Genomic DNA, 26443 nt, shown 5'->3' on the forward strand with positions numbered 1-26443 from the left:
ATAAATTATGACTTTGGGAATAACAGTGCTCGAAGAACAGAGACGTATCTAGAAGGTAAAACTTGGGGGAGAATCCAGACTATGATAGGTATATCGTGAGTTTACAATAAACTTTCAAAAACATAGGGTGACCCAAAAGTAGGTATACACTTCTGCATTTATCGAGTATAACATTCTAGTTTATAAACTTACTTGCTTCAGCTCTTTCGAGCTTAAGATGTAAGTAAAAACACATTAAGAACAAATAATAAAGAAACTAAGTATATCTGATGGATAACAATAAGAAATGATATAAAATGCAATGAGTTGAATGCTTTATACCTACTTTTGGGTCACCCTGTATATAAATAATAGCTAAAATTATTTTTATCACAAAAAAACTGGGGGGTGGCCCCGGGCTACATCCACCATTGCCTAAGAACATTATATTTCATATCCGCTTATTACTGCTTAAACGAGTTAGTTTCTAGTAGTTCCGTAACCGTATTCAGGACTTATTCTTCGAAGTTCACAATTCCGTTGGGGAAAGTGGTAAACACAAACTCTCAATAAATTTGTCAAGAAATTAAATACGAATTCTAGGCTTCATTTAATAAGGTAAAGTAAGGATAGTTCACGCACAATTCACCAAACTTGCATAAAAATAGCCATTGTAAAGAATGACGCTGTGTGTATTTGGTAGAGTTGCCATATTTCAAAAAAAAAAAAAAAAAAAAAATCAGGGATACTACTAAATTACGAGAGTCTTTGTAATGATTAAAATGGAAAGAAGTGTTATATACTAATTTTTATTTTCCATTACATAGAGTTGTTCAAGTATTACGTAATCACATTTTTAGTCATTTTAGTATACCAACTTTTCTCTAGCAAACGTAAGCAGATGATTTACCCCTTCCCTTGGTAAGCACAACTTTTTTTTTTTAATTCAGTATCTGTTATGTTTCGTGGCTTTCAGATCCTGTTTATCTCACCCAAGGTATGATGTTTACCTTCACATATTTCGTCTCTTCGTGTTTTATCCCTCCTTTTTTTTATGAAGGTAACCAATAAAGTTTTATCGCTTTTTCACCCACCACTTTCGAACATCAATATGTCACCTAAGACGTACCTGGAAGATCAAAAATAGTCCCCATCAGCAACGAATACCTTCTGCTAACGTTCTGGAAAGCCATGAATTCCATCGCGATAGAACCTCGTGGTCCGTGAAGCGAAGAAGGTATCAAGTGTATTTTGCACCTCTACTAAGGTTATGAACTGGCCTCCTCTAAGGTGATTGTCGAAGGAATGGAAAAGGTAATAATCGGAAGGTCAGAGTCCGGAAAGTATGGCGTATGCAATAGTGTTTCCCCATTCAAGGCGTAGAATGATGTCCCGGGTTATCCTAGCCACTTGGAACTCAGCGTTGTTCTGTAACAGGAGGACACCTTTGCGATTCAAAATTGCTGGCTCCAGAGTTTTGAGTTTTTCTTGGAAACGGCTCAAGTGCTGACAGTACACAGTTGCATTGATGCTCTGATCACCTGGTAGGAGTTCCCAATGCACGATGCTGTGAGCAGTCCACCAAACACACAGAAAGACATTCTTGTAGTGCAGTACTGGTTTCGGCTGATTTGGAACCGGTTTATGATACGCTAACCAATGATGACTGCGCCGTGGAGCTTTGTACAGAACCCACTTCTCATCAGATGTCAACATCCTGTCCAGAAATGGCTCCTTCCCCAGACGAGACAGCAAAGGAACACAGGTGTCTGCTTGCATTGTCTTCTGGCCCTAGTCAAATCATGTGGGACCCATCGATCCAACTTGTAGTGCTTCCCAAGTCGATGGAAGTGCTCCACTCACACTGAATTGTAGTCCCAGTTTCCCTCATGTCTGGCCACTGTTAGCCTCAATTGCTGCCTGAAGATCTTTATTTTGTACACTCCGCATCAAAAAATTGTGACAGCTAACGCCGTGCAGTTAGGCCACTCAATATACACCTTCTTATCCCATAATCGTGCCAGGTAAAGAGACCCCCTCTCTCTCCTCCTCCCATACTAAAATTAGCTAACAACATGAGCGCAATTATAATTTCAAACTACACAGGTATTAGCTTCGATAAAATGAAATAACGAAACCGAGACGAAACAAGATTCATAGGTTGATGTAGATAGAAACTGAAGCACAGACAATGAAAAATTGAAACCAATGAATGCCTATTACACAGATTCAGAAATGAGGCAGAGAGAGAGATCGAGAGAGAGAGAGAGAAGAAGAAGAAGAAGAAGAAAAATAGAACAGATAAAACTATGGAATTCAAACGTAGTAAGAAAAGAACCTAACATTATAAATTTCCGTTTCCAGAAATCCAACTGTAAAATAGAAATAACGTTTGTTTCTACATATTTTTCAGAATTATTCGAATATACAGAGCATGCTTTAAACATTCATTATGTCACTTTCATAATGGATAGCATACTCAACTTCCAGTAGAACTGTATATCTCGGAGACACATCTGGGATAATGTCAAAAGTTTAATACACATGATTTGTTTCCAGGTGGTTCGATTGCAAATTCGGTAGTATTCATTTTACGTACTGACCCAAAACACATTATCATATACCCATTAGATAGCGTTGGTCATATCCTCCATTTAAGACTACTAATGCAAACTAAAAAAAAAGAAACCAAACGAAAAAGAAAGAAAGAAAGAGAAAATTGAAGAGTGCTATTTTACTGCTAAATGTCTGTCAGAAATACCCTATATTAAAAATCAAAACTGTATGGCGATGAAAAGTTATAAATGTTTGAAAGAAAAAGTTTATGTTCCTCTTACATGTAGCATGTTTCAAATTTCAACGTGAATAAAATACATTGAATTATAGGATGGAAACAAATTTTGTGTCGAACTAGTATAAATAAAATTTTGTTTTCAAAGACCCAAAGAGCTTACTATTTTCTAGTCTTTTCGGAAGATACAGTATTTCTGTTCCGAACACTCAACATTGATTTCATCTCTTCCGGATATAACGTAATTTGCACAGATAGAATGAACACGCTAAGAGCTCAAACGGATCATCGTGTCAGTCGGATGATGTAGACCACCACTGGGTCGAGGATTCAAATCCGTAGTGACCCCGTAATTCGACTGAGACTCGATAACCCAGAGGATAAAAAAGAGATTTTACTTATTCCCTTACATTTAAACAGTATTTCTGTCAGAGATGACCAGGACGGGGGATGTTATCCCCAGAGCACCATAAACACGACGCCGAAGTTCCCAGTTAATTAGATTCTCCAGACCAAGTATATCGAGTTCTTACTCCGTTTTAACTTTGGAGCATGAAGTGCGTGTATGTGTGAAAGAGAGAGGAGAAGTGAAAGATGCAAAGACAGGATAGGAAAACGTCAAGAAAGGGAGAGAGGGGACAATTATAAATATGAAACATACTTATCATTCCATTTTATGATGTAGAACGCACACACTGTTTACTCGAATTATCGTCAGTGATGCTTTGTAAGTTCTCCATCACAAGATGAATCTTTGTTTGTACCCATTATTTTATGCGAAAAAATCATACTACTCCATGGGGAATCGAACCAAGATTTCAAAGTTGGAAGTCTAGCACGCTACCACTACACCACCTTTTTTTAACTTTATTGTCATTGATATACAGCGAAAATTACGTGCATATTGACAATTCACAGCTTCACTAAAAGTGTAAAACATTATTCAAGGAAAAAAATCTTACTGGTTCAGTTCATTTTTGTTTTTTTGGTTACATCATCAGAAAGTGTGGGGGCTATTGCAGATAAATAGTTGGCAGAATACTTTCGTTTACATGCAAGAGAGAACTTCATAGCCTGATATCATACATTTGAATACACAATGGGCGTGCTGTTACAAGAATAAACATGATAGTTTGTACAGTAAACCAGATCACAGCATAATGTTTATAGCTAAGAAAGTAATGAAAATCTGGAAATAAGATTACATTATATACACTAAAACATTGGGTGAAGTACGACATATTCTACTAAGTATAGTGCTAATACTCTGCCAAATGGATGATATGTCTAAACAGTTATGGAATCGATGTTCAAGAGTGTCTATCTGATTACAATAATAGCATACATTTGTAGATGTGATTCCTAGATTAAAAAGCTTATCAGACGTTTTATATACATTATTAACAATAAAATGCCATATTTCTTTCTGTTTGTGAGTTAGAAACTTGGCAGTGATGTTTTTCCAAATATTACTCCAGTTTTTGCATGGCACGTGAATCATCACTTGGGGCGTACCAGGTACGCATGTGCTCTGATAGTGCCAGTATATTTCTTTGACTGGCCTAATTTTTATCTGCTGTCGAGCGACTATTGCATACAGCATATCAAGTACTACATCGAGAAGATGAGGGAATTTAATCGCCCAAGGAAAGATAGGAATCGGAAGCGCAAGGTCAATACACTGAAAACAGAAATTGAAAACCGTAGCAGTGATCGAATCGGGGTAGGAAGAAACCATACGACAACTTCTATGCACAAGCAGAGCGCGTGACTAAATTCCAATATCCATAAACTCTATTCCTCCTTTTGCTGCAGGCAAATGTAGTTGTGTTTGAGCTATTCTTAATGCTTTATTATGCGAGAGAAAAAACAACGCCTGACTGTTTAAAGACTTATAGATAGGCTTTGGTAACGGGAAAATCTGTGCAGAATGCCATAGTAAGCTAAACACAGTAGTTTTAAGAAACAATTTTCTACTGAACACACTAAGATTACGTGATTTATGTTATTAAAAGACTTCGGATCTTAGAGGCTATGACTTCATATGTTTTCGTGATAGTCTGCTGTAAAGTAGGATACCATACAATACCAAGTATTTTACGAGGGCCGTTTGCGCCGCATGAAGCGCTGACGACTAGGGGAGTCGCTGGGCAAGATCTGACTGCGTCAGTGGCTTGTCTGCCTGCTCTGTGCTAGGTTGCGTGACGCTAGCAGTGCCTGTGTTGTGTCTGTGTTCGTTTATAATCATTAAACGAATTGAGAACCCCGCCAGTTGTGAAGTGAGGGCCGTGATTAAATTTCTTAATGCACGAAACGTTCGACCTTGTGAAATTCATCGCCAATTAAAGAAGGTATACAGAGACAATGTGATGGACGAGTCGTCTGTTCGGTGCTGGTGTCGCAACTTCAACCTGGGGAGGGGTAGTACACACGACGAGGAGCGTTCAGTGAGACCATCTGTCATTACAGACGAATTGCTGAGGTCAGTAGACGAATGCATGAGGAACGATCGGCGCGTCACAACTGATGAACTCTGTGAACATTTTCCTAATGTGTCCCGAACAATTGTTCATGAAATTGTCAAAGACCATCTGCGTGACTACGTATCTCAATACGCTGGCGGCGGAGGACTATGACGCTGGAAAACAAAAACTCGTCACACGGTATGACAAATGCCTCAATTTGCTTGGTGATTATGAGGAGAAGTAGTGTAAGGTATGCTCTTTCCAATAAAAATGTGAATATTTGTTAATATGTACTACTGTGTCTTTATTGCACAAACGGGTACCACTTTCCGGATGGCACTCGTAATTGATGGAACAGTTTCAAACGTTCTACTATACAGAGACTGATATTTTTCATGTAAACACAATATTTTTGTTTTTGTTTTATTAAGTGTTGATATAGGCCTAGTAGCTTCTGTATACATTCCAGATCTGCGTCATTGCGTAATATGTAGTGCGTATCATCAATGTATGATTGCACCGTTAGACTGTTGTAATACACAGAATCACCTGGGAGAAGGCGGTGTGCCGCATATACAAGAGGAGCTAAAGACAAACTAAATAAAATACTAGACATTGTGTCCCCTTGTAGAATACCATTACAAACAAAGATGGGAGCACTTAAACCTCTATTTAGTTGTAACCTTGTAATTCATTTCGTATACATTCCTTTGATAAGAAAAATGAAAAGGTCACCAAATCCATATTTAGCTAAAACTTGGAAGAGATAATTGTGATCAATTCTGTCAAAGGCCTTTGAATAATCTGTGGATAAAATTGCTACTGAAGAAGGATCGACAGACTCATGAAAGGAAATGAAATCTCTGAAATTTGATAAGGCCTTATAAATAGGGTTATTGTGAACAAGACCGTATTGGCAAGGATTGAACACCTTCTCAAGGTAGATTTTATTCTGATCGTCAGACAACGAGTTAGTAGTTTTAGGTCCGTGCACAAGAGACTTATTGGCCTGAAATTTGTAACACTAGCTGTAGATGAATGTTTGAGGACCAAAACAGTAATGTCCGTTCGGAGAGACTGGCCTAAAACAAAATGTGTGCGGTATTCATTAAAAAGATCGGTGAGAAAGGGAGCTAAAATATCCATAAATGTAACATAGAATTCTAGTGGTAGAGAATCAGTGCCTATGGATTTTCCTAGTTTGCCTAATCGTATGGACTGTTTGACCTCGTCTATTGTGAACGGACCCGATAGACACTCTCGATCATCATCCGTTTAAACAGAGGGAATATACTCTAGTATAGAAGAATCAGTACAACAAGTAGGAGGTTGAGCATATAATTGTTGATAATAATCAAAAAACAAGTCATGATGTTTACGCCCTCATACACACGGCCATCTTCACCCTTAATTTTAGAAATCAATTTTTGTCTGCCCCGTGTGCTTTCCTTGCGTATTTGAAGGATACTAGGCTGTTCAGTGTCATCATATTGACGTGTTTTGCTACGAATCATAAAACCTTGCATACGTCGTTTATGCAGCGTTAATAAATGAGCTTTGATCTGCTGAATTTGAGGTCGTACTTGACCACCGCGTTGTTGTTCTATCATGTAATCCCTCAATATATCAGTATAGTACTGATATTGCTGATAATGAACGGCGTTTCTAGTTCGACAATATTGTTTGGTCACACAGCAAAGAGTTCGTTTAACATGGTTTTCCCAAAATTGCATGAGAGAACCTTTGTAGCATTGTTTCATATGAAGGATGCCTTCCCATTCAGCATGTATCAGAGCTTCATATTCGGGCTCACGTAAAATTGACGTAGTAAAGTATAACAATGGGCCACGTTTGAGAAATTTGTGGGCTGGTAATTTGATGGTCATGAGTACAGAATGATGATCACTAAAACAGACGGGGACCACAGCCATGTGTTGAACCTGATGAATAAGAGTACGAAAATATAGAATTTATCCAATCTGGAGGAACTAGTCTCTGTAAAGAAAGTATGGTCAGGCGTAGTTGGAAATAAATGTCGCCACACGTCCACTAGATCATAGGTGGCAATTAAATTGAACAGACTGGCTGAGAAGGTATAATTTGGGGTCATATCTATTGGTGCCAAAACAGCATTAAAGTCTCCGGCTAATATACAAGGAGAAGAACCATTATGTAACGCTTGAGCAAACTCAGTATTAAAGAAATTATTGCGCTCTCGTGCATTATTTGAACCGCTCGGAGCATATGCTGTACACAGGCGTATATTTCCAGTGTTCCTAAGGTGATACGTTCAGTAGGCATTTGGAGAATCTCTTGAAAGTGTATATCACTGCGGTATAGAATAGCAGTTCCTAAACCATTTTCAGTGAAGCGGAAAACACATGAATAATTAGGAATGTCTATAAAATCGGGTACTGCCACCTCTTGAGCAAACAGAATATCAACTTCTTCCTGATACATAAAATCTCGTAATGCATGTAATTTGACCGGAGAAGTAAGACGATTTAAATTGACTGTGGCAAAACGAAAACTAAACATTACAAATAATATATAAAGTAAATACATGAATGTAAAGCAATGCGGGAACAAGAACATGTGTACCGTGCCCCTTTATTATATTACTATCACCTACCTCAGAGTTTAGCGGAAGTGGCTGATTAGTCACAGGAACTGGAAATGCAACACTTGTCTCGTCAGCATCGGGAGTGGGTATCACTTCCATACCATGTGAGCTGTCAGCAATGGAAGGGTAGACGGGACGAATGTCGGGAGCACTAGATACAGCACTTTCAAGTGGGAAAATCGGGGATTGTGCGGGTATGTGCGTATCCTTTTGTAGAACACGAAATGCACTGTAACAACCGGTATCGGGAGCTGATGTTTCCACTGGAAGGTTGCAAGTCATGCGGACACCTGGAGACACAGAAGTAGACCTAGGTAAAGGTAGAGTTCTCTTCTTAGAACAATCCTTTACAAAATGGTCCTGAGAGTTGCAGACTGCGCAGGTCTGGATTTGACGTATCTGACAAAAAGACGTAAACCACAAACAGTAACAAATGATGTAATATTACGTTTAACAGTCATTTTGACTAGCTTGCGATCCGTGAGGGTAAGATAAATATGATCAGTTGAGTACTGTTCATCAGCAATATTCTGAATATTCCCATACTAGGAGAGTACACGACTTAACTGGGTATCACTGAGTTCCATTGGACATAAAGATACTTTTACAACAACAACAGAGTTGTCTGCCAAATCAATGGGTAACACATGATCTCCATCAGTATTGGTATAAGTCACGGTGCCGTTGGTACCGGCGAGAATACGTTCACATAGCACTTTACTAACTAGTTTGATGTATAAAAGTTTACGAATAACGTCCAGTTCTACACTTAACACTTGGTCAATAGTTAACTTGAAAACAGTTCGAATCCATTCATGAATATGAATAGCTGTAGGCTTTTGACGCACAGTTACGAAATTAATTCTGAGCGTATTATACCTCATAAAACTCATATTGCTTACACTCGACATTACACGTCAACTACAAAAAATATATACATACATACATACATATATATATACAATATATATATATATATATATATATATATATATATATATATATATATATATATATATATATATATATATATATATATATATAAATGTTGTTGCACACAATTGAAACAAATACTTGTAGTGCACACTTCACCAATTCACTAAGTCACAGAAAAAAAGGCAAACTGCACTATCCGACAAACAAGGCAGAAAGGTACGGACAAAAAGGCGATGTTATGCGCCCCGTGTCTCAACGCCATTACCATTTTCATTACTAGAATGTTGCCCTAGAACGCTCGGCCACGAGGGCTGACCCACCGATTGCTGTAGCCAAACTTTGTTTAACAAATGGTGTACTGTTTCTTTCTGAGATCGATAACATGAAAAGTGTATACAGCAGATCAATGATGTCTTTGGAATGGCCTGGTAATTCCCTTGACCTTTCCCAACCAACATTCGTAAATCGTTTCTATCATGATATAGGTGTTTGCTTCCACATTCTTACGTATTGTTTGTCCAGTATGATAAGTCGATTCTTCACAATCACTTTGTAAAAGTTTAACTTTGGTGTGAACAGGATTTGAACCTATGTTAGATAGATGCATTACTCATAAGGCCATTACGTTACCCCTACGCTATCGAACCACCCGAAATTTGAAGCCAAATATTACTTACTTTAGCCCTGATCTTTGGAACGAACCAAAGTGCACAACGAAATTCATTTATTCGACGGCCTAGAGAGAAATTAATACCCAGTAATAAAGAAAAAACATACAATCCAGGAAGAATTACAGAAATAAAATATATTTTGCAGTAATCTCGCCGTGTAAGTTCAAAAGTACGTGAATAATAATAATGTTTGAAACATGTTTATTGGAAGCAAACAGCATTACAGCCACAGGTGCCCTAAAGGAAGAAAAACATATTTTTGCAAGTATAGGACGCATGCAAATAGAATTAACAACATACAATTGATTATACAAAAATAGATGAAATGGATAAAATATTAGTTCATAAAAATAAAATAAAAACATGCAGTATCTGTTACAAACTGAGAAATACAAAATAACAATAGTAAAAAAATAAATAAACAATAAGCATAATTAACATGCATATAGATAAGGTATACCATATAGGAAAAGTATACAGTGTAAAATTCAAACATAGATTATAATTGACCATGTAGTTGTAACAGTTTACAAAATATTAAAAGAAAGAAAAAATGTTCAAAAAACACTATGTAGCTGCTATTACAAATTGAAAACAAATATTTCTATATTAAACACATCAAGTAAAATACACTGATTATAAAGCTAGTAATAATGACGAAGATAAAATAAGCATAAAAAATTACATATGACACAAATAAAGATTCATGACCAAGTTTTTTTTATAAAAAAGTGCAGTATACGTAGTAAGGAAGGAATTAAGCATTGAAGAAAAGATGATAGGAAAATAAAGGACGAGAGAATAATTAAAAGAAAACTTAACAAAAGATAAAAAGATCCTTCAAATGCACCTTACAAACTTCACAAAATGACCTCCAGAAACATAATAAAATAAGAAACAAACATGTGTATCTGTTCAGAATTAAAAGATTCTCACAATTTCATTAAAAATACAATATATATATATATATATATATATATATATATATATATATATCAAACAAATCATTACAGTATTTACTGAAAACACAAAACAAAATTAAGACAATCAGTTGCAAGGCTAAAAATAGAGATATTTTATAGTTTATTTAAAAAATTAAAAAAATAAATCACGCACCTTCTTGAAACTCTTATGAAACAAGTCAAGAACCGGAAAAATTTATTAGCTGTTTCTATACTTTTATATATTGAAGACCTAATTAGATATTTACTAATAAACGGAACAAATTTCCTAATGTTTATGTAAGGAATTTTTAAAGAGAAAAAGTTCTCCAGAACAAAATCACCATGCAGAATAACATAAAAAAAATTCAACTTAAAGATTCGACGCCTGTCGGACAGAAGGGTAAGATTAAGATCTACCCTTATGTCTGACCTTATGTCGATGAGTTTTATAATAATAATAATAATAATAATAATAATAATAATAATAATAATAATAATAATAATAATAATAATAAATGTTCATATTCACAGTATAGTTGTCTATTATTATTATTATTATTATTATTATTATTATTATTATTATTATTATTAATTACCCGCTTCGTTGGGTTAAATTGGGAAAGAATAGTAATATGTTCTGTTACTCAGTCACTGTTTAGTATTACTAAAGCGCTCTTTGATATCGCTTTTTGATGAGTTTTATATATCCCATCTCCAACCCTATGTTGTGGGGCACGGCATCTACAGCATAATTGTTCATCTCAGAGAGCCGGAAAACTATGAATTCGACACTGATATTGGTTATTTCAATCATGTTTATATGTCTCCTCCTGCTCCAAGTTGCGGTTCTGAATTTGGATATAAACAGCATCAGATGTGTCACTGTTAATCTCAGCGACTCCAAAAATTATAGATTTGCCACTTACACCGGCCATTTTTCGTTCTTTTTTAAATGTCGCTTGCCCTCCCCATCTCTTAAGTTACAATGTCAAAGTGATATGACAGAAATCATTTCAGGTCCGAACTTCATCTAAGTTGAAAATTTGATCGAGATTTGTTTGGTGGTTCAAGAGTCATTAAGTTTTATTTATTTTTATATATATATCTCCCTCTCCCATTCCCCTCCCCAAGTTCACTCGTGAAAGTGAAATGATAAAAATCATCTCAGGTCCGAACCTCACCAATGTTAAAAATTTGATCGATTTTGATCCTTTGTTTCACGAGTCATCAAGTTTTGTTTATTCTTTTTAACTCCTCCCTCCCCCAACCTCAAGTTATATCGTCAAAGTAAGTAGATAAATATCATCGTAGGGCCGAACCTCATCTATGTTGAAAATTTAATTGAGATCGGTCGGGTGGTTCAAGAGTAATAAAAGTCACAAAGACAGTAACTTTTCTTTTCTTTTTCTTTTTCTTTTTTTTTTTACATATATCTCCCTCTCTCCGGCCCCTACGTTGCACCGTCAAACTGAAATGATAAGTCGTCCCAGATCCGAGCCTTATATATGTTGAAAGTTTGATTGAGTGGAATGTTAATTGGCATGATAGTGTAGGGGTAACGTAATGGCCTTATGCGTAATACACATATCTAACATAGGTTCAAATCCTGTTCACACCAAAGGTAAACGTTTACAAAGTGATTGTGAAGAATCGACTTATAATGGAAAAACAATACGTAAGAATGTGGAAGCAAACACCAATATCATGATAGAAACGATTTACGAATATTGGTTGGGAAAGGGCAAGGGAAATACCAGGTCATTCCAAAGACATCTTTGATGTGCAGTAGACACTTTTCATGTTATCGATCTCAGAAAGAAACACTGCACCATTTGTTCAAAAAAAGTTTGGCTACAGCAATCGGTGGTGTAGTGGTAGCGTGCTAGACTTCCAACTGGAAAATCTTGGTTCGATTCACCATCAGGTAGTATGATTTTTTCGTATAAAATAATGGGTGCAATCAGAGATTCATCTTCTGATGGAGAACTTACAAAGCATCACTGACGATAATTCGAGTAAACAGTGTGTGCGTTCTACATCATAAAATGGAATGATAAGTATGTTTCATATTTATAATTGTCCCCTCTCTCCCTTTCTTGACGTTTTCCTATGCTGTCTTTGCATCTTTCACTTCTTCCCCTCTCTTTCACATATACACGCACTTCATATCCCAAAGTTAAAACGGAGCAAGAACTCGATATATCTGGTCTGGAGAACCTAATTAACTGGGAACTTCGGCGTCGTGTTTATGGTGCTCTGGGGATAACATCCCCCGTCCTGGTCATCTCTGACAGAAATACTGTTTAAATGTAAGGGAATAAGTAAAATCTCTTTTTTATCCTCTGGGTTATCGAGTCTCAGTCGAATTACAGGCTCATTACGGATTTGAATCCTCGACCCAGTGGTAGTCTTCATCATCCGACTGACACGATGATCCGTTTGAGCTCTTAGCGTGTTCATTCTATCTGTGCAGATTACGTTATATCCGGAAGAGATTAAATCAATGTTGAGTGTTCGGAACAGATACATCTTCCGAAAAGACTAGAAAATGATAACCTCTTTGGGTCTTTGAAAACAAAATTTTATTTATACTAGTTCGACACAAAATTTGTTTCCATCCTATAATTCAATGTGTTTTATTCACGTTGAAATTTGAAACATGCTACATGTAAGAGGAACATAAACTTTTCTTTCGAACATTTATAACTTTTCATTACGATATAGTTTGGACTTTTAATATAGGGTATTTCTGACAGAAATTTAGCAGTAAAATAGCACTCTTCATTTTTTCTTTCTTTCTTTTTCTTTTCTTTTCGTTTTTTTGTTTGTTTTTTGTTCAGTTTGCGTTAGTAGTCTTAAATGGAGGATATGACCAACGCTATCTAATGGGTATATGATAATGTGTTTTGGATCAGTACGTAAAATGAACACTACCGAATTTGCAATCGAACCACGTGGAAAAAAGCATGTGTATTAAACTTTTGATATTATCCCAGATGTGTCTCCGAAATATACAGTTCTACTGGAAATTGAGTATGCTATCCATTATGAAAGTGACATAATGAATGTTTAAAGCATTCTCTGATATTCGAATAATTCTGAAAAATATGTAAAACAAACGTTATTTCTATTTTACAGTTGGATTTCTGGAAACGGACTTTATAATGTTAGGTTCTTTTCTTACTACGTTTGAATTCCAGAGTTTTATCTGTTCTCCCTTTTCTTTCTTCTTCTTCTTCTTCTTCTTCTCTCTCTCCCTCTCTCTCTTCCTCATTTCTGAATCTCTGTGTAATAGACATCCATTGGTTTCAATTTTTCATTTTGTGTGTTTCAGTTTCTATCTACATTAACCTATGAATCTTGTTTCGTCTCGGTTTCGTTATTTCATTTTATCGAAGCTAATACATGTGTAGTTTGAAATTAGAATTGCGCTCATATTGTTAGCTAATTTTAGTATGGGAGAGAAGAAAGGAGGGGAGAGAGGGGTCGTTTTACCTGGCACGATTATCGGATATGAAGGTGTATATTGAGTGGCCTAACTGCACGGCGTTAGCTGTCGCAATTTTTTTGATGCGGAGTGTACATGCGTTGGTCTTGAGGCACGTGTTGCGTCTTCGAGTATTTCGTCACCGTCCTTAAACTTGTTTAACCACCGCTGCAGTGTCCGCCTAATAACGATGCCTTCACCAAAGGCCTGGCATATCTTCCGCCCCGCTGCAGCAGCGTTTGATCCCAGTTTGAACTCGTACAGCATACACACCTTATGACGCTCTGTGGAAGTCCCATGTTCAGTCTGTCCTTACGTAAGTTCACGGTGTAATTGAACTACCAGAACCAGGTAGTATGTTGGATATACCTACACCAACAACTGTCCTTCGCCTTATCTCCATTCGCATTCAACTCACGGTGTTAGGGCCAATTGAATACAGACTTCCACAAAAAGTGATTGACGTTTCTTGGTTAGCTTTATAGAATAATTTAAAATATTTCAGAAGCAAGAAACAGATTGAAACAGAATACTAAAGACAACGATAAGATTGAGGAGTAAAACCTTTTTGTCCCTGGTCCCTTGAAACGTATGCTTGTTCAATGTCAAAATAGTGAAATCGTGAACTTAATTAAATCCATGTGTTATATATCCAAGTTTCTTTTTCAACTTTTAAATTGCCACACTCAGAAATTGAAAAGAATTATTATACAACAATCCTGTAAAAAAAAAAAGCAAACTATAATATTTCCTTAATTTCTTCGCTGGGACGCCGGGGCGCAGATCTCGATTCCGTGACGGTCCCGGATTTTCCGGCACGAATGACAACCCTAGTATTTGGGTATCTTGTACACGCATACCCTACTCGCAATCGTTGTTGAACGTGATTGTGACGTTAGTGTGGCCGTTTTCCAAAGCCCGTATGTTGCGCGATCTCTCCTACAAAGGTAGTGGAAATCGTGTACTTGTATAGAGGAGATCGTGCGCATGACGGTGATACCAATGTTGGAAGATTTTCTTTAAAAAAAATCCTTCGATTGATAAAAAATTTTCCCTTTGTCTTATCAAATTTTCTCATGTTTGTTGATTTCCAATTCTTATGACAGAAGTTATGTGGTAGTATTAATTTAGTTATATTAAAGGAAGTGTCAACCACATTTGTTTTATTCATTTTATTTTTGCTTCTATTTTCTTTACTTTATTCTTCAAATTTTTACAAAAAATACACACACACACACACACACACACACACAAATACACCTTGTCAAAAACTAGTACAAATTATAATACCTTCAACACACAAGCTATATTGCTATTGTATTGGTTAATTTCCGAAGAACAAGGAAAAACCTGAGCATTTGTATTGGTCAATTAATTAGCACGAAACTTTTCCTAGATTTTTCACGATTTTATCGAAAAATTCCCTTTTTCCCTTCTTGCCAAGTTTACCTACGACATTTTCTTAGATTAGGGAAATTTTGCTCAAACTACGAACACTGGGTGATACTACTCAAACAATCTGGTATAATGAAGAAAATACAGATTATGCTTTCGAAACACGGCAAGGTTGACAGCGAACATTTTTATACTACTGCATGATACATTACTTAATGCCTGTACTATGAGAAGATAATTATAAACTGTGCTGTGAAAATAAACAACCATGAAATAGATAATTACCCATTATTTAAAACTGCATTGAAACACACTTTCACAAAGAGAAAGCAACTATTTTTTCATTACTCTGTCCAGTATGACGTTCATGAACAATGAGTTACTTATCCAACATGAGTCTCTTCTAATACTATGTTTAATGAATGTGCTGTGTAATCTCTTTTACTCCATGATTAATTCATTTTTATTTTGGGTAGAAGAGATTGCGCACCTGTAAAACTTGGGTGGAGTTTTTCAGACTAGCAGTAAACTACGTACAATCCTAGTTTCGGCAATAAACTAACACAAATAAGCAACATTTTTTGATTACTACAACCTTCCCATGAATTTATACTGAACGTTTGGGAAAATGTAAGCATTGACTTTGTAGTACCCACACGCAAAACGTAAAACTGTATATTTCTCAGCGAACATCTTCTACCGATACATGAATTTAACTGATTCTATTTCCAACGTTGCCAATACTTTACAACTCTCGCCATCCGGCCCTCGCGACAACTTCCCTACCGCGCGATCTCTCCTTACTGTACCATATTTTACACCTGGAGTAAAACATACATTTTATAAAACATTATACATGGAATTAACTACATATATAAGAACATGAGGTAATAATAGAAAATCAACTCACCTTCTCTGATATTAGACAGCTCTAAAAAAATCTAACAAATTAGCTTTACATCTGAGTCCGTCTTTGAATAGGCTAATAAACAGTACATAAACTTGTTATATGAAGAATTCTGTCAGCTTCTGGGGACTTACGGGCAAAAGAAAAGAAGGCGGGTAGTCGACACCAATCTCATGATTGAAGACGCAAGGCCCACACTCCTCACTGCTCTGAGAGCGAATTGAAAGAGCGAAATTGCTTTATATATAAATGAAATCTGTTCAAAAATAGATTTAAAAATACCAGCATCGTTGTCTTGTTACGTAAATGGACGATGCTGGAATGGAATCTAAAACACGAAACCTTTTTGCTGATATTACAAAGTCATCTGCGGAAAGAATACCTGGAACGAGCTTAACGAGATATTTCTTAAAAATATTTCAAGTTATTAACCTAAACACCTTCTAAGTATTGTAGCGTAAATAGGCATGCACATATAATGTAAACGACTAAAGGAACTGTGGTGACTTAGAGGCAAAGCATTCACCAGTGACGCGTAGAGTCTGGTTTGCTCCAGCTCTTACCAAGTGAATTTTGTGTTGGACAAGCACCGTGTATGTTTTCTTGGGATTTCCCGGTTTCTTCCACTTTCATCACTCCACCATTATAATCCATATCATCATCATCATCATCACCTCTCTTATTCTCAATGTATAAACATAAGGCGTTGAACTTAAAATAATAAATAAACACAAGGCTAGATAAATGTAACGACAATATTTTATAATTCGTACCTGGCTATATACACAGAACACCTGTTATCTTTCTTCAATGTAATAGCCTCTTATCTCCTTATTACCTTCTGCTACGCCTGTGGAAGCACTGTACACTTTCAGCACGTTTAGATAAATGTAATGGTAATATTTTATAATTCGTACCTGGCTATATACACAGAACACCTGTTATCTTTCTTCAATGTAATAGCCTCTTATCTCCTTATCACCTTCTACCACGCCCGTGGAAGCACTGTACACTTTCAGCACGTCTAGATAAATGTAATGGTAATATTTTATAATTTCTAGCTGGCTATATGCACAGAAGAACACCTGTTATCTTCCTTCAAGGTAATAGCCTCTTATCTCCTTATTACCTTCTGCTACGTCTGTGGAAGCATCGTACACTCTCAGCACGTCTAGATAAATGTAATGGTAATATTTTATAATTTCTAGCTGGCTATATGCACAGAAGAACACCTGTTACCTTCCTTCAAGGTAATAGCTTCTTATCTCCTTATTACCTTCTGCTACGCCTGTGGAAGCATCGTACACTCTCAGCACGTCTAGATAAATGTAATGGTAAATTTTATAATTTCTAGCTGGCTATATGCACAGAAGAACACCTGTTACCTTCCTTCAAGGTAATAGCCTCTTATCTCCTTATTACCTTCTGCTACGCCTGTGGAAGCATCGTACACTCTCAGCACGTCTAGATAAATGTAATGGTAATATTTTATAATTTCTACCTGGCTATATGCACAGAAGAACACCTGTTATCTTCCTTCAAGGTAATAGCCTCTTATCTCCTTATTACCTTCTGCTACGCCTGTGGAAGCATCGTACACTCTCAGCACGTCTAGATAAATGTAATGGTAATATTTTATAATTTCTAGCTGGCTATATGCACAGAAGAACACCTGTTATCTTCCTTCAAGGTAATAGCCTCTTATCTCCTTATTACCTTCTGCTACGCCTGTGGAAGCATCGTACACTCTCAGCACGTCTAGATAAATGTAATGGTAATATTTTATAATTTCTAGCTGGCTATATGCACAGAAGAACACCTGTTATCTTCCTTCAAGGTAATAGCCTCTTATCTCCTTATTACCTTCTGCTACGCCTGTGGAAGCATCGGACACTCTCAGCACGTCTAGATAAATGTAATGGTAATATTTTATAATTCGTACCTGGCTATATACACAGAACACCTGTTATCTTTCTTCAATGTAATAGCCTCTTATCTCCTTATCACCTTCTACCACGCCCGTGGAAGCACTGTACACTTTCAGCACGTCTAGATAAATGTAATGGTAATATTTTATAATTTCTAGCTGGCTATATGCACAGAAGAACACCTGTTACCTTCCTTCAAGGTAATAGCCTCTTATCTCCTTATTACCTTCTGCTACGCCTGTGGAAGCATCGTACACTCTCAGCACGTCTAGATAAATGTAATGGTAATATTTTATAATTTCTAGCTGGCTATATGCACAGAAGAACACCTGTTACCTTCCTTCAATTTAATAGCCTCTTATCTCCTTATCACCTTCTGCCATGCATGTGGAAGCATTGTACACTTTCAGCACGTCTAGATAAATGTAATGGTAATATTTTATAATTTCTAGCTGGCTATATGCACAGAAGAACACCTGTTATCTTCCTTCAAGGTAATAGCCTCTTATCTCCTTATTACCTTCTGCTACGCCTGTGGAAGCATCGTACACTCTCAGCACGTCTAGATAAATGTAATGGTAATATTTTATAATTCGTACCTGGCTATATACACAGAACACCTGTTATCTTTCTTCAATGTAATAGCCTCTTATCTCCTTATCACCTTCTACCACGCCCGTGGAAGCACTGTACACTTTCAGCACGTCTAGATAAATGTAATGGTAATATTTTACAATTTCTAGCTGGCTATATGCACAGAAGAACACCTGTTACCTTCCTTCAAGGCAATAGCCTCTTATCTCCTTATTACCTTCTGCTACGCCTGTGGAAGCATCGGACACTCTCAGCACGTCTAGATAAATGTAATGGTAATATTTTATAATTCGTACCTGGCTATATACACAGAACACCTGTTATCTTTCTTCAATGTAATAGCCTCTTATCTCCTTATCACCTTCTGCCACGCCCGTGGAAGCACTGTACACTTTCAGCACGTCTAGATAAATGTAATGGTAATATTTTATAATTTCTAGCTGGCTATATGCACAGAAGAACACCTGTTATCTTCCTTCAAGGTAATAGCCTCTTATCTCCTTATTACCTTCTGCTACGCCTGTGGAAGCATCGTACACTCTCAGCACGTCTAGATAAATGTAATGGTAATATTTTATAATTCGTACCTGGCTATATACACAGAACACCTGTTATCTTCCTTCAATGTAATAGCCTCTTATCTCCTTATCACCTTCTACCACGCCCGTGGAAGCACTGTACACTTTCAGCACGTCTAGATAAATGTAGTGGTAATATTTTATAATTTCTAGCTGGCTATATGCACAGAAGAACACCTGTTATCTTCCTTCAAGGTAATAGCCTCTTATCTCCTTATTACCTTCTGCTACGCCTGTGGAAGCATCGTACACTCTCAGCACGTCTAGATAAATGTAATGGTAATATTTTATAATTCGTACCTGGCTATATACACAGAACACCTGTTATCTTTCTTCAATGTAATAGCCTCTTATCTCCTTATTACCTTCTGCTACGCCTGTGGAAGCATCGTACACTCTCAGCACGTCTAGATAAATGTAATGGTAATATTTTATAATTCGCACCTGGCTATATACACAGAACACCTGTTATCTTTCTTCAATGTAATAGCCTCTTATCTCCTTATCACCTTCTACCACGCCCGTGGAAGCACTGTACACTTTCAGCACGTCTAGATAAATGTAATGGTAATATCTTATAATTTCTAGCTGGCTATATGCACAGAAGAACATCTGTTACCTTCCTTCAAGGTAATAGCCTCTTATCTCCTTATTACCTTCTGCTACGCCTGTGGAAGCATCGTACACTCTCAGCACGTCTAGATAAATGTAATGGTAATATTTTATAATTCGTACCTGGCTATATACAGAGAACACCTGTTATCATTCTTCAATGTAATAGCCTCTTATCTCCTTATCACCTTCTACCACGCCCGTGGAAGCACTGTACACTTTCAGCACGTCTAGATAAATGTAATGGTAATATTTTATAATTTCTAGCTGGCTATATGCACAGAAGAACACCTGTTACCTTCCTTCAAGGTAATAGCCTCTTATCTCCTTATTACCTTCTGCTACGCCTGTGGAAGCATCGTACACTCTCAGCACGTCTAGATAAATGTAATGGTAATATTTTATAATTCGTACCTGGCTATATACAGAGAACACCTGTTATCTTTCTTCAATGTAATAGCCTCTTATCTCCTTATCACCTTCTACCACGCCCGTGGAAGCACTGTACACTTTCAGCACGTCTAGATAAATGTAATGGTAATATTTTATAATTTCTAGCTGGCTATATGCACAGAAGAACACCTGTTACCTTCCTTCAAGGTAATAGCCTCTTATCTCCTTATTACCTTCTGCTACGCCTGTGGAAGCATCGTACACTCTCAGCACGTCTAGATAAATGTAATGGTAATATTTTATAATTCGTACCTGGCTATATACAGAGAACACCTGTTATCTTTCTTCAATGTAATAGCCTCTTATCTCCTTATCACCTTCTACCACGCCCGTGGAAGCACTGTACACTTTCAGCACGTCTAGATAAATGTAATGGTAATATTTTATAATTTCTAGCTGGCTATATGCACAGAAGAACACCTGTTACCTTCCTTCAAGGTAATAGCCTCTTATCTCCTTATCACCTTCTACCACGCCCGTGGAAGCACTGTACACTTTCAGCACGTCTAGATAAATGTAATGGTAATATTTTATAATTTCTAGCTGGCTATATGCACAGAAGAACACCTGTTACCTTCCTTCAAGGTAATAGCCTCTTATCTCCTTATTACCTTCTGCTACGCCTGTGGAAGCATCGTACACTCTCAGCACGTCTAGATAAATGTAATGGTAATATTTTATAATTCGTACCTGGCTATATACACAGAACACCTGTTATCTTTCTTCAATGTAATAGCCTCTTATCTCCTTATCACCTTCTACCACGCCCGTGGAAGCACTGTACACTTTCAGCACGTCTAGATAAATGTAATGGTAATATTTTATAATTTCTAGCTGGCTATATGCACAGAAGAACACCTGTTATCTTCCTTCAAGGTAATAGCCTCTTATCTCCTTATTACCTTCTGCTACGCCTGTGGAAGCATCGTACACTCTCAGCACGTCTAGATAAATGTAATGGTAATATTTTATAATTCGTACCTGGCTATATACAGAGAACACCTGTTATCTTTCTTCAATGTAATAGCCTCTTATCTCCTTATCACCTTCTACCACGCCCGTGGAAGCACTGTACACTTTCAGCACGTCTAGATAAATGTAATGGTAATATTTTATAATTTCTAGCTGGCTATATGCACAGAAGAACACCTGTTACCTTCCTTCAAGGTAATAGCCTCTTATCTCCTTATCACCTTCTACCACGCCCGTGGAAGCACTGTACACTTTCAGCACGTCTAGATAAATGTAATGGTAATATTTTATAATTTCTAGCTGGCTATATGCACAGAAGAACACCTGTTACCTTCCTTCAAGGTAATAGCCTCTTATCTCCTTATTACCTTCTGCTACGCCTGTGGAAGCATCGTACACTCTCAGCACGTCTAGATAAATGTAATGGTAATATTTTATAATTCGTACCTGGCTATATACACAGAACACCTGTTATCTTTCTTCAATGTAATAGCCTCTTATCTCCTTATCACCTTCTACCACGCCCGTGGAAGCACTGTACACTTTCAGCACGTCTAGATAAATGTAATGGTAATATTTTATAATTTCTAGCTGGCTATATGCACAGAAGAACACCTGTTATCTTCCTTCAAGGTAATAGCCTCTTATCTCCTTATTACCTTCTGCTACGCCTGTGGAAGCATCGTACACTCTCAGCACGTCTAGATAAATGTAATGGTAATATTTTATAATTCGTACCTGGCTACATACACAGAACACCTGTTATCTTTCTTCAATGTAATAGCCTCTTATCTCCTTATCACCTTGTACCACGCCCGTGGAAGCACTGTACACTTTCAGCACGTCTAGATAAATGTAATGGTAATATTTTATAATTTCTAGCTGGCTATATGCACAGAAGAACATCTGTTACCTTCCTTCAAGGTAATAGCCTCTTATCTCCTTATCACCTTCTACCACGCCCGTGGAAGCACTGTACACTTTCAGCACGTCTAGATAAATGTAATGGTAATATTTTATAATTTCTAGCTGGCTATATGCACAGAAGAACACCTGTTATCTTCCTTCAAGGTAATAGCCTCTTATCTCCTTATTACCTTCTGCTACGCCTGTGGAAGCATCGTACACTCTCAGCACGTCTAGATAAATGTAATGGTAATATTTTATAATTCGTACCTGGCTATATACACAGAACACCTGTTATCTTTCTTCAATGTAATAGCCTCTTATCTCCTTATCACCTTCTACCACGCCCGTGGAAGCACTGTACACTTTCAGCACGTCTAGATAAATGTAATGGTAATATTTTATAATTTCTAGCTGGCTATATGCACAGAAGAACACCTGTTATCTTCCTTCAAGGTAATAGCCTCTTATCTCCTTATTACCTTCTGCTACGCCTGTGGAAGCATCGTACACTCTCAGCACGTCTAGATAAATGTAATGGTAATATTTTATAATTCGTACCTGGCTACATACACAGAACACCTGTTATCTTTCTTCAATGTAATAGCCTCTTATCTCCTTATCACCTTGTACCACGCCCGTGGAAGCACTGTACACTTTCAGCACGTCTAGATAAATGTAATGGTAATATTTTATAATTTCTAGCTGGCTATATGCACAGAAGAACACCTGTTACCTTCCTTCAAGGTAATAGCCTCTTATCTCCTTATCACCTTCTACCACGCCCGTGGAAGCACTGTACACTTTCAGCACGTCTAGATAAATGTAATGGTAATATTTTATAATTTCTAGCTGGCTATATGCACAGAAGAACACCTGTTATCTTCCTTCAAGGTAATAGCCTCTTATCTCCTTATTACCTTCTGCTACGCCTGTGGAAGCATCGTACACTCTCAGCACGTCTAGATAAATGTAATGGTAATATTTTATAATTCGTACCTGGCTATATACACAGAACACCTGTTATCTTTCTTCAATGTAATAGCCTCTTATCTCCTTATCACCTTCTACCACGCCCGTGGAAGCACTGTACACTCTCAGCACGTCTAGATAAATGTAATGGTAATATTTTATAATTTCTAGCTGGCTATATGCACAGAAGAACACCTGTTATCTTCCTTCAAGGTAATAGCCTCTTATCTCCTTATTACCTTCTGCTACGCCTGTGGAAGCATCGTACACTCTCAGCAAGTCTAGATAAATGTAATGGTAATATTTTATAATTCGTACCTGGCTATATACAGAGAACACCTGTTATCTTTCTTCAATGTAATAGCCTCTTATCTCCTTATCACCTTCTACCACGCCCGTGGAAGCACTGTACACTTTCAGCACGTCTAGATAAATGTAATGGTAATATTTTATAATTTCTAGCTGGCTATATGCACAGAAGAACACCTGTTATCTTCCTTCAAGGTAATAGCCTCTTATCTCCTTATTAACTTCTGCTACGCCTGTGGAAGCATCGTACACTCTCAGCACGTCTAGATAAATGTAATGGTAATATTTTATAATTTCTAGCTGGCTATATGCACAGAAGAACACCTGTTATCTTCCTTCAAGGTAATAACCTCTTATCTCCTTATTACCTTCTGCTACGCCTCTGGAAGCATCGTACACTCTCAGCACGTCTAGATAAATGTAATGGTAATATTTTATAATTTCTAGCTGGCTATATGCACAGAAGAACACCTATTATCTTCCTTCAAGGTAATAGCCTCTTATCTCCTTATTACCTTCTGCTAAGCCTGTGGAAGCATCGTACACTCTCAGCACGTCTAGATAAATGTAATGGTAATATTTTATAATTTCTAGCTGGCTATATGCACAGAAGAACACCTGTTATCTTCCTTCAAGGTAATAGCCTCTTATCTCCTTATTACCTTCTGCTACACCTGTGGAAGCATCGTACACTCTCAGCACGTCTAGATAAATGTAATGGTAATATTTTATAATTTCTAGCTGGCTATATTCACAGAAGAACACCTGTTACCTTCCTTCAAGGTAATAGCCTCTTATCTCCTTATTACCTTCTGCTACGCCTGTGGAAGCATCGTACACTCTCAGCACGTCTAGATAAATGTAATGGTAATATTTTATAATTTCTAGCTGGCTATATGCACAGAAGACCACCTGTTACCTTCCTTCAAGGTAATAGCCTCTTATCTCCTTATTACCTTCTGCTACGCCTGTGGAAGCATCGTACACTCTCAGCACGTCTAGATAAATGTAATGGTAATATTTTATAATTTCTAGCTGGCTATATGCACAGAAGAACACCTGTTACCTTCCTTCAAGGTAATAGCCTCTTATCTCCTTATTACCTTCTACCACGCCCGTGGAAGCACTGTACACTTTCAGCACGTCTAGAAAAGTATAATGGTAATATTTTATAATTTCTAGCTGGCTATATGCACAGAAGAACACCTGTTACCTTCCCTCAAGGTAATAGCCTCTTATCTCCTTATTACCTTCTGCTACGCCTGTGGAAGCATCGTACACTCTCAGCACGTCTAGATAAATGTAATGGTAATATTTTATAATTTCTAGCTGGCTATATACAAAGAACACCTGTTATCTTTCTTCAATGTAATAGCCTATTATCTCCCTCACCTTCTACCACGCCCGTGGAAGCACTGTACACTTTCAGCACGTCTAGATAAATGTAATGGTAATATTTTATAATTTCTAGCTGGCTATATGCACAGAAGAACACCTGTTACCTTCCTTCAAGGTAATAGCCTCTTATCTCCTTATTACCTTCTGCTACGTCTGTGGAAGCATCGTACACTCTCAGCACGTCTAGATAAATGTAATGGTAATATTTTATAATTTCTAGCTGGCTATATGCACAGAAGAACACCTGTTATCTTCCTTCAAGGTAATAACCTCTTTTCTCCTTATTAGCTTCTGCTACGCCTGTGGAAGCATCGTACACTCTCAGCACGTCTAGATAAATGTAATGGTAATATTTTATAATTCGTACCTGGCTATATACACAGAACACCTGTTATCTTTCTTCAATGTAATAGCCTCTTATCTCCTTATCACCTTCTACCACGCCCGTGGAAGCACTGTACACTTTCAGCACGTCTAGATAAATGTAATGGTAATATTTTATAATTTCTAGCTGGCTATATGCACAGAAGAACACCTGTTATCTTCCTTCAAGGTAATAGCCTCTTATCTCCTGATTACCTTCTGCTACGCCTGTGGAAGCATCGTACACTCTCAGCACGTCTAGATAAATGTAATGGTAATATTTTATAATTTCTAGCTGGCTATATGCACAGAAGAACACCTGTTATCTTCTTTGAAGGTAATAGCCTCTTATCTCCTTATTACCTTCTGCTACGCCTCTAGAAGCATCGTACACTCTCAGCACGTCTAGATAAATGTAATGGTAATATTTTATAATTTCTAGCTGGCTATATGCACAGAAGAACACCTATTATCTTCCTTCAAGGTAATAGCCTCTTATCTCCTTATTACCTTCTGCTACGCCTGTGGAAGCATCGTACACTCTCAGCACGTCTAGATAAATGTAATGGTAATATTTTATAATTTCTAGCTGGCTATATGCACAGAAGAACACCTGTTATCTTCCTTCAAGGTAATAGCCTCTTATCTCCTTATTACCTTCTACCACGCCCGTGGAAGCACTGTACACTCTCAGCACGTCTAGATAAATGTAATGGTAATATTTTATAATTTCTAGCTGGCTATATGCACAGAAGAACACCTATTATCTTCCTTCAAGGTAATAGCCTCTTATCTCCTTATTACCTTCTGCTACGCCTGTGGAAGCATCGTACACTCTCAGCACGTCTAGATAAATGTAATGGTAATATTTTATAATTTCTAGCTGGCTATATGCACAGAAGAACACCTGTTATCTTCCTTCAAGGTAATAGCCTCTTATCTCCTTATTACCTTCTACCACGCCCGTGGAAGCACTGTACACTTTCAGCACGTCTAGATAAATGTAATGGTAATATTTTATAATTTCTAGCTGGCTATATGCACAGAAGAACACCTGTTATCTTCCTTCAAGGTAATAGCCTCTTATCTCCTTATTACCTTCTGCTACGCCTGTGGAAGCATCGTACACTCTCAGCACGTCTAGATAAATGTAATGGTAA

The 26443-nt window shown here is 37.2% G+C and overlaps 1 protein-coding gene across 1 annotated transcript in view; it reads right to left on the reverse strand.

Annotated features, from left to right (window-relative positions):
- Positions 1–26443, reverse strand: part of Culd (CUB and LDLa domain) — a 170098-nt gene that overhangs the window by 93436 nt on the left and 50219 nt on the right. Inside the window, exons 5-8 of the mRNA XM_081745400.1 lie at positions 16036–16112; positions 7868–8257; positions 6615–7175; positions 193–211 (exon numbers count right to left, since the gene is read on the reverse strand). Coding sequence (XP_081601526.1) covers positions 193–211; positions 6615–7175; positions 7868–8257; positions 16036–16112 — 1047 coding nt within the window. The remainder of the gene's footprint in view (positions 1–192; positions 212–6614; positions 7176–7867; positions 8258–16035; positions 16113–26443) is intronic.

Source organism: Thermobia domestica, chromosome 18, assembly GCF_964235325.1.
Source record: "Thermobia domestica chromosome 18, izTheDome1.hap1.1, whole genome shotgun sequence".
Lineage (NCBI taxonomy): Eukaryota > Metazoa > Arthropoda > Insecta > Zygentoma > Lepismatidae > Thermobia > Thermobia domestica.